General features: G+C 34.5%; 1 protein-coding gene across 1 annotated transcript; it reads left to right on the top strand.

Moving 5' to 3' along the window:
- Positions 1-8348, top strand: Fic (FIC domain protein adenylyltransferase). The gene is made up of 2 exons (XM_090388627.1): positions 1-475; positions 7278-8348. Exons 1-2 carry the CDS (start codon positions 49-51, stop codon positions 8345-8347), a joined length of 1497 nt encoding a protein of 498 aa, XP_090244753.1. The 5' UTR covers positions 1-48; the 3' UTR covers position 8348.
- The last annotated feature ends 1934 nt before the right edge of the window (positions 8349-10282 follow it).

Here is a 10282-nt window from a genome sequence, read left to right on the forward strand (position 1 = left end):
GAGAGAGAGATAGAAGAGTGACGCATGTGCTAGTGCCTCGTCAGTGAGATGTTTCTGGCAGATTTGTATAGGTGGGTGCACACATCTATCATTAATATGGTGGAGATGTCTCAAAAATGGATTATGGCCCTGTTTTTTCAAGATTTCAAGTCGGCTAGAATATTTACTGGTTTTGGTATTTCATTTTTGCTTATAGGAATTTTCGTATTGTTTCTGGCTGCAGTTTTTGCATGGACACCTATATGGAACTCGAAATTTCTACGTCCTCGAAGACATACCACTTATGACAGTGGAACTTTGGAAATTGCACCGTATACTTCTCCAGCTGGAACACTTGCCCATCATAGACCTAGAATCAATCTTAATTTTCTTCCCGATTCTCACGAATTAAAAGTTTACGATGATGATACCATTAATGTGGATAAACTTCCCGAATTCAGGCAAACTCTGCGTAATAAAAATTATAGAGAAGATGGTAAGTTGACTTTTAATGAAAATAACGCGCATGTTTTGAATGATCTCATTCATAAATATTAATAACACCGTTTATATATATGTATCAATTATTTAAGAAACGTATAAAGACTGTGTTCGGCGATTTTGAAATACAGGTTCATGGAGAGGATGATGGATTGAAGTTAGAAGAAACTTTGTTGAAAATGGATTTGAATTTCTGTTGGTTGTAATTTTCAAGAAATATCCATGGAAGGTTGTTCCAGGATATAAATAGATGAAATAAACGATGAAGAGTTAATTAAATTGTAAATTATGGAGCAAATTCAGAACAGTAACCATAAAATATCTGTATGAAAGATATATAGGTGTGTATGATCATTGACCTAATTGCTTTCTTTTTTCTGGTTGGTTTTTTAGAAATTTTTGGGGAATCTTCTGAGAGTAGTGGTGTGGCAGACATCATACCTGCTAAAAGCATACCATGAAATATATTGTGGCCCTTGTGGGAAGCATACTTTGTATAATCACCGTTGAACTCTCATCGAGTGGAAAAAACCAGAATTTGAAACCAGAGTTCGAATCCCGTCAACGACAAGAGGAATTTTTATAGGTCTTTTTCGCAGCTTGACAGACTTAATTGGTCTCAGGAAAGGGTAGAATGGTTTTTCGTCCAGCACACATCAAATAGACCGCAGTACACACACACACAATTGATGGACATATGTAAAAACAATATGGTCTGAAGTTACTGATGTGCCTAAAATCCTACAACCAACCAACCAACCAACCACAGAAAACATTAGATTTGTAAAAAAAAGTTTAACTGCTGTTCATGGGAAAAATATCACTGGGGGGGGGGAAAAAGCATAAACTTGACTTTTGTATGGTTAGAGTTGTGAAAACTTCGATATTATTAAAGATAAGCATGGGTTATATATATATATATATATATATATTTTTTTTTTTTTTTTTATCCTGTGGGTTACAGCCAGCATTGGATTTTGGAAGGAATGATATTAACTGATCTCTCCCTACCCACCCGTATTGGACAGAATAATCTGTAATGGAGAGAAACTCTATAGGTAGTTGAAAGTTATTTCAGTTTTATTTTCTGTTTATGTTTATTCATTAGCTGCCCCCCCCACTCTCTCTCTCTCTCTCTCTCTCTCTCTCTCTCTCTCTCTTCGTGTACCTTTCAACCAATGTAATGATCTTGACCCATCTATGGAAATTAGAATTTAAGAATTTTCGGTTATGTGAGCAGTTGGAATCATTTTTAAATGGCAAATTTTTTCAAACAGGAAAGTGGAGTGTAGTATAGGTATTATGATACTAGAAATACCTTAGTAAGACACTTTCCTTTCATAGATATCTTGTGCTTGGAATATAACCAACCATCTTTGGCATAGAAACCATAATATCTAATGATAACAACTTGCAGAAGCACTCCTGGATTAGCTGCCAGAAATTGGTGTCCTAGGTGAACTGTGCAATTGATATCCTTCAATAGAATCTAAGAACAAAATGTTCTGAGATTTTTTTAATCCACAAGATGTGAACACCTGCTTGGTCTATATGAGTGAGCTCTCACTGACTAGTTTGTTTGTTTGTGTGTTATTTGGTTTTTAGGAGCATTAGCAACTAAGGCCATATTGCTCAGGGGATATGCGGTGGTCATTCCCTGACCTTTCCGCATTCTCTGTATTTGGTGGTCACGGGCTCGAACCCCGGTCTAATCAAGAAGCATGTGCTACGCACTGCTGCTCCTGCCCACCTGGCTACAGAGGCACTTCACTGACTAGTGATGGGCATAATCGAATGAGAACTAATCGATTATGAAATTGATGACAGTATTTCCCAAACACAGAACTCTATAGGCGTGTATGCAAAGAACTGTTGGCTGAGAGGAAACAGCACTTTTTCTTTAGTTTTGATAACACTGGATCGAATCTCTCCAGTGTGGCCCTCGTGAATAGCACAGTTGATACAATCACCATCCTCCCCACACCGAGTGTAACAGACCTGAGTTTGAGCTCCGTCGATAACGTGAAGAATTTTTATGGGGCTTTTTTGCAACATGGCTGAGTTTCTCAGGCGAGAGTAGCATGGATTTTTTTCCCGGCACTCGGGTCCGGGAAAAAATGTCCTTGCATTTGTCATCATCAGAACAATAGCAGTTGCTTTGTTTGGTATTCTCAAACACTAAAAAGCTGTAGTTCACTATTGGCAAATGCTTTTTGTCACGCTCTGAAGTGTCTGCACCATTTTTAAAAATAATTTGCAAAGCAAAAAGGAGAAGAAAAATTTATTGTTCAGATTTTTCAAGCAAGGCAAATATGTTAATTTGCTTGCACCAAAGTTTTTATATCTGTTGGTTTTCTTTATTTATTTATTGGTTAGTCTTTACGATCTGGTACCCCTTCCAGTAGCCTCTGTAGCTGAGTGGTCAGGAGCATTGTATTACATTTAATGTTCCATTCTAGATATGTTTGGTAATTGGCACTATTACAGCAGATTTGTCTTACTTTCAGCCTGTTTTTAATTGGTCTTCTTAGAAAGGGTTCATCTGTTTGGTACTGCCATTTGTTAATCAATGTAAGCAATATACAGTTGCAGTTTATGATTGCTTTTTCTAATTTTCTATATCTCAAATATTGTAGTATGAATGAATGTTTTAAACTGCATTATTTTATATTATAAAGATATCTAAAATTTCTACAAAAATGAAAGTCAGCTGGATATTAATTAGTTGTGAAATGCTACTTTAAAACTCACTCCTGTGTATTTAGTATATCGTGACTATATCCTATTTATTGTATAGAAATGCATGTGAACTAGGGTCTGTCCATTTGTGTTTTTTGCCCCCAGCAGACTTTAAATTGCAACAAATCTAGTAATGCCATTTGTTCAAAAGTAATGAAATTCATATTCAACTTGTGGTATAGGAGTTTGCTCCTTTGTGAGTACAGATACCATTACGGGATTCATTACAGTTTAAAAATCTGCTAGTTGTAAAAACACACATGTGAACAGAATAGTCCAAGTGTGCTTTTCCATATCTATTCTGTATAATTTTAAAAATAGTTTGTATGAAAGTAGCATTTTTGGATATGATCCAAAGAGGTCACAAGTTAATTTTTGAGGTTAAATTCTCTTTCTAAACCCAGTTTGTTTCCCCCTCTCCCACCTCCTTTCCCACTGTGCCACATATATTTAGGCTGACTTATCTTTGGATTCTAGATCAAATTCATTTAGAATTCTTTGAAATTATTAAGCAGTCTATTTTCTACCAAAATAACTTATTCATCTGCTAGCTATGGCTTCTACATGTATTGCTGCAAAGCTTTTCAGTATTCACATCTTTTTCATTTTTCAATAAACTTTCTTTTCTTCTGAATTTTAGTCAAATTTGTGTTCTTTTTGTATATATATATAGTATATTTTTTAAACATGCATATGCTTTGTTTCATTTATCAGTGTGGATTTTGCAAGTGCTGACAGAACTCATGTTTAGCACAGAGAATATCAGTTATGTTAGTTTTCTTTTCTCACTTTCTCTCTTTTTTTTGGAATAGTAATGTCTAGGAGGTTTTATGTAATTTGATCACTTGTAAATGGTTAATTATAATTATTTGATTTTGCATTTTTTAGAAATCATTATTATTAGCCATGTGGTGCAAGGAAGCCAGAGTAAAAAAAAAAAAATTTCTCTGAATTACCAAGAGAGAGAGTAGGAGTAGGGAATTGCCAAGAAAGAGAATGATGATGATATCCAGCTCAGGACCCTGGGTGTGCCAATCCTATACTCCCCAGATGTGAGTTCCTGGCATTTCCAAATAGTTAGAATAGAAAAATAATTATCCTAGGGGCTCACATCTGGTGAGTATGGACTTGGCACGCCCAGGGTCCTGAGCTGGATATCATCATTCTTTTGTTTCTTGATGAATAAGAATTCAGAAGTGCAGGGTAACTTGGAAAATTTTTTTTTTTAACTGGTGCAGCAATAAGCCTAAGGCTTTCTTGTACTATATGGCTAGTAATAATAATAATAATCATCATCAGGATTAATAAAAGAAAAAGCTTGCCAAAAGATTGATTTCTTCTCTTTATCCTGTTGTTTCAGGAGAAAACAGTATTTACTTGTCAGATACTGTTGCAGGGGAAAAAACATTCATTTTGTAGGTGGAGAAAGTCTTATTTATTTTTCATTCACATCTTCTTGCCCTTTTCATGAAATCAAGTGCTCTTTCAATCGCATGTTCATAACGTGATATAAAGCAGGTGAGCAGGTATGTAAGGAGGCTGTGTGGCAGTTCAGTGCATGAATGGGCAAGAAGATGTGACTTTGACTGTGGCATGGTAGTCAGTACTAGATGTGCCAGTATGAGTATCTCAGAAACTGCAACCTCCCTGGGGTTTTAATATTTGAGTGTCTTGGGCATATTGAGATTGGCCCAGTAACCAAATAACATCCATCCAGTGGTGATCTTGTGGTCAGAAACAGTTCATTGATGCTAGAGGCTAATAAGATGTGTGTAGAGTGACAGAAAAGTAATAGTCAGTCACATAACCCAATACAACAGTGGTAACTGATGAGGCATTTCAGAACACACACCTCATCGTACATTGTCATGGATTGGATATTGTAGTCAATGACCAAACTGGGTTCTGCTCCTGTCCTTGGTATTCCTGGGCCCAACGTGTACAGTTAGTGCTCAGGAACACAAATACTGCAGAGGATTGGGTAAACATTGCCTGTTATGACAAATCCCATTTCCAGCTGTTTTTCACTTATGGGAGGACCAGAATATGGAGAAAACAGTACAAGTCAATTGACCCAACCTGCCAGGTGTAAACAGTGCAGAGTGTGTGGTTGCCTCTTGATAACAGTGGCACAACACTTGGCAACAGGTTATCTGTAAATTGCTTCCTTTCATGGCTGCAGTATATCCATGGATGCCCACGATATGGGGCAGGGGAGCTTTACCCCTGGATTTTTCAATTTTAATATAATTCATGTAATTTTTTTTTCCCTCACAAGAGGACTGTTCTAAAAAAATGGTTAATTTCATTTCTGAATTGTAGTGAATTTTTTTTATTTAAAATTTTGCAAAACGGTGACTTAAAATATATTTTTTAAGTAATTTGAAAAATTACTTTTAAAAATTTGAGTATGTATGCCTATCTGCAAATGGGTTCTTCCAACTGAATAATGCACCATGTCACAACATGAGAATTGTACAGAACTCGTTCAGATCAGATACATAACAGTGAATTTAGCCTAATGAGGTGGTCTTCCTTGTTATCAAATCTCAATCCAATTGAGTATATGTGGGATGAAGCGGAATGAGCTCTTCAATGTAGAGATCTGCAACCATTTAATTTGCAACAACTGTAAGAAGCAATTCAGTCAGTATGATCCAGCATCCCTGTGCTACACTCTTTTGCCATCTCATTGAGTCCATGCCATGGTGAATCCAGGCTATTTTGATTGCTTAAGGGAGGGTCTAGACTGCTTACTATTAGGTAGGTGTACCTAATATAGTGGGCACTCAGCACATAATCTGTTCTAAAATTTGAAATCATTTCACTTATTAGTCTTGCTTCTCAAATGCATCTGTATTAAACTGATTTATTGCTTGTGTGTGGCTAAGCTATTGTAATATTTATCACTCTCCTGACATACACTTATTTTACCAACCTTAAATATTACAGCAACTAGCCAGCAGTTAAATTATCTGTATTTATAATTGTTTTAACTTTTCTGTATTGATATTTAAGTTATGCAGCCTGATGAGTCAACCCAGGTTGTACAACAATTTTGAGAAATGATATGCTTTCCAGTTCCTTTGGGCTGAAAACCAAACTGTATTTGATTTTCAGATTTTTAAAAATTCATTTTTATGCAGTCTGTTGCTGCCTCTATATCAGCAAATGATTAAATCATTTTAAGGATATGGATCTCTTGGAACAGGTGCAAAGAAGAGCTACTGGGTTAGTCAAGGACACAAAAGGTTACTCTTACCACAAAAGACTTCAGTCTGCAAATTGCAGTGCTTGGAAACTAGGCACTTCTGAGGATGCCTGATTGAAGTGTTTAATACTTTAAATAGATTGAATAAACCAAATGCTGATGGCATCCTTGCTCTTTCTTGGACAACACATGTAAGAGGACATGAATTGAAATGATAGATGTCTGACAAAACTCAATTTGTAAAAATTTGCTTTCAGCCAGAGAGCAATTGACTGTTAAAACAAACTGCCATCTGGTATCATGGAAGTGGGTAGTTTGAATAAATTTATTCAAATGAGTTGGGTAGTTTTTTTTTTTTTTTTGCCTGATGGTGTATAAGCTTGCTTCCTTGCATTGTGCCACTGTTAATACTAATACCATTCAGATCCCCCTCACTCCATAATGTGTAATTTTTCATATATTCAGTAGTTTGGCAGTGTGTGTGTGTTGTGTGTGGAAACACACACACACACACTGCCAAACTACTTTATAACTATTCTTTAACTACACACACACACACACACACACACACACACACACACACACACACACACACACACACACACACACACACACACACACACACTCTACCAAACTATTTTATAACTACTCTTTAACTTGCATGAACTTTATTTAAATGTAACATTTAAATAAAGTTCATGTAAGTTAAAGAGTAGTTATAAAATATACATTGTGGCCAAGTACTTATTTACATAATTTATATGCTGAAGATAATAAAGTATTTTGAACCTGTTATGAAAATTTATAGTTTTTATTTTATTTATTGTAATTTTTTTTTTTTTTCCAGATCCAGAAGCCCTGATATCTCTAAAGAGAGCTATTGAGATGAGGGAATCTCGTAAATATGAAAAGGCTATGAAATTATTCCAGCATGCTTTAGCATTAAATCCTCTTCAGCCAGATATTTTAAACCAATATGGAGAATTCTTAGAGCAACATCATCAAGATGTGATAAAAGCTGATCACATGTATACTCGTGCACTCATAGTATGCCCTGAACATTCTAAAGCACTTGTAAATAGGCAAAGAACATTACCAATTGTAGAAGAACTGGATGAAAAACAGCTTGTGAGTATAGACAGAAAAAGAGACCACTTAATTCACATACCGCAAAATGATCCAGCTCTGAAAAGAATGAAGAAAGAAGCATATTTTCAGCATATACATCACACTGTAGCAATAGAAGGAAATACAATGACTCTAGCTGAAACTAGAATGATTGTTGAAACACGTATGGCAGTTCCGGGTAAGAGTATTTTGGAACATAATGAGATTTTAGGTTTAGAGGCAGCTCTCAGGTATATCAATAACACTTTGGTAAACAAAATTGGATTTATCACAAGAAATGATATTCTCCGTATTCATCAAAGAGTTTTGGGACATGTTGACCCAGTTGAAGCTGGGAGTTTTCGTCGATCTCAAGTTTTTGTAGGAGACCATACACCACCCGCACCTTCAGATATAGTGAATTTAATGGAAGATTTTGTTGATTGGATGAATTCAGAAGATGCACTTAAGTTGCATCCTGTCAAACATGCAGCACTTGCACATTATAAGCTTGTTTACATACATCCATTTGTTGATGGTAATGGTAGGACATCACGATTGCTGATGAATCTGATACTTATGCGAGCTGGCTATCCTCCAGTAATTATAAGAAAGCAAGATCGGGCATTGTATTATGAATATATACAACTAGCCAATGAAGGAGATATAAAGCCATTTGTTCGGTTCATTGCAGAATGTACTGAAAGAACTCTTGATGTTTATTTATATGCAACTGAATATGGTATTGCTGGTGTAAGGGCATTAGAAGGACAAGATGATGATGGACAAGCAAAAATTATCGAAATGTAAAACAGACTAAAAATATTAAAACTTTGCTTGTTTTATAAAACCAAGTTAAAATTTGTTGAAATGTAATATATGTATATAACAAAATTGTTGAAGCTTTATTGCCCTTCGAGTACTGTGGTAACACTAACAGAACTGTGATAGTATTTATTTGCAAGAATATGTGTGTTGGAAGAGCAAGATCTGCTATACGTCTTTTGGATGGAGGAGGAAAATGTTATTTTTCTAAAAGGATTGAACTTGTGAAAACAGAATGTAATAATAGATGATATTTAGACCTTGTATAAATATTGTACAGGTATTCTGAATTTAATATATTACTATTTGTAATTTATATATTCAGGAAGATATATAATGAGATCACGTTAAATGTTATTGCAAGCCATATTTTATTCATATCAAGTTGACAAAGGTTAAGCATATTCCTCACTGGTTTTAATATAAATAGTTTTTACTAAAAATTAAACCTTTGTCAATTTAATATTCTATCCCCCTATAATGAGGCCACTAAACAGTTGAATTGTTTCATGTTTTAGTTAGAATATTAAGTTTTTCTTAAACCAATTTGTATGGTTGTATTTCATATTAGAACATATCATTTTGAATTTTTAAAATGGTTTTTCCATTGAAGCTGATTCCTTTCGTTTTTTTAAAGTAAGTCAGAGCTGATTTTTGGAAATTACTCATGTTACAGAGCAGGAGAGGAAAAATTGAATGACATCCATTTATGTAACTAAGAAATTTAATGATGTATATTTAATTATTAATTAAATTAATACTTTTTACGTCACATCTGGAAATTGTTAAGGCAACAGGTTATGCTTGTTATGCACTACCTATATTCAAGGAATTATTAAATAAATAATAAAACAAGATTAGACAGTTCGTTGAGATAATAAAAGAAAGAAATTAGATAGCAAAATAAAGAAACCAAATTAATCAAAAAGAGTTTGTATTTGCTAAGGGAAGTACAGAGGGAAGAAGGAAGCATAAAATCCTACAAAGATGTGATGCAACTGCAGCCTGGTTAAATGCAGTGGAATCTACACCCATGCATAAAAGCAAATGGCAACATCCACTATAAAATTATTAATAAGTAAAGCTTGGGGAAGCTGCAGTAACAACTTATCAGGAGGCTGCTGCTATTATGAATTCTTAGTCTTATTTCTGTCGTGGCTTGCTTATTTGAAAGCAGACTGACCATGGATGCCCCTGTCTAACCAAAAATGAGTTGTTTTGAGATTTAGAACTTGGAAGGAAAAAATACATTTTAAAATCTTAAACAACTCGAACAAACAAATTAGAAATTTAAATTTTACTGTAAATTGTATCGAATTAGTGAGCAAATATTTTAATTTTTTGGATATAGATTGCAATAGTATGCTTAATTTTTGCATGTGATAATAAAAGTAATAATTTAATTAATTCTTAGTTGAACAGACTGTGTATAGTGCATGCATTTCACGTGATATATAGTTAATTTTGAATTATGAAGTACTGTAACTTAAACTTAATTTATAAATAAACAATAAATATTAATTTTTGGATAATCATCCCTGATTTCTACCTCCTACTGTCATATTTATTCCTATGTGTAACAGTTTTTGATTATCAGGTTGCTCTTTACTTTGAGTCATCATGATGGAGATTAAAGGATTAATAAATTTTGGAAATTTATTAAAACAGAAGACTGCCTGCTACTTCAGGTTTCTCCTTCTTTGGTTCTGTGTAAATTTTTTCCATCACTTATTTTGAGTTTTGATTTTAGGTATCTTAAAAATTATAGATTTTTTTTAATTTTTCATGTTCTCTCTTCAGAAGACATTTGCTCTTTTGAGAATGAAGGGAAAAAACCAAAATTATTATTATTAGCTGGCGCCTCCGTAGTCAGGTGGGCAGGAGCAGTAGTGCATAACATACACTTCGTGATTAGATCGG

This window comes from Mastigoproctus giganteus, chromosome 14 (assembly GCF_048544385.1).
Source record: "Mastigoproctus giganteus isolate SK-2022 chromosome 14, ASM4854438v1, whole genome shotgun sequence".
Lineage (NCBI taxonomy): Eukaryota > Metazoa > Arthropoda > Arachnida > Uropygi > Thelyphonidae > Mastigoproctus > Mastigoproctus giganteus.

Bases quoted from the DNA above. Each gene is read 5' to 3' on its own strand.
- Fic (XM_090388627.1), top strand. From the start codon at position 49: ATGTTTCTGGCAGATTTGTATAGGTGGGTGCACACATCTATCATTAAT. The intron at 476-7,277 runs GTAAGTTGACTT...TTTTTTTTCCAG, and splicing joins TAAAAATTATAGAGAAGATG to ATCCAGAAGCCCTGATATCT.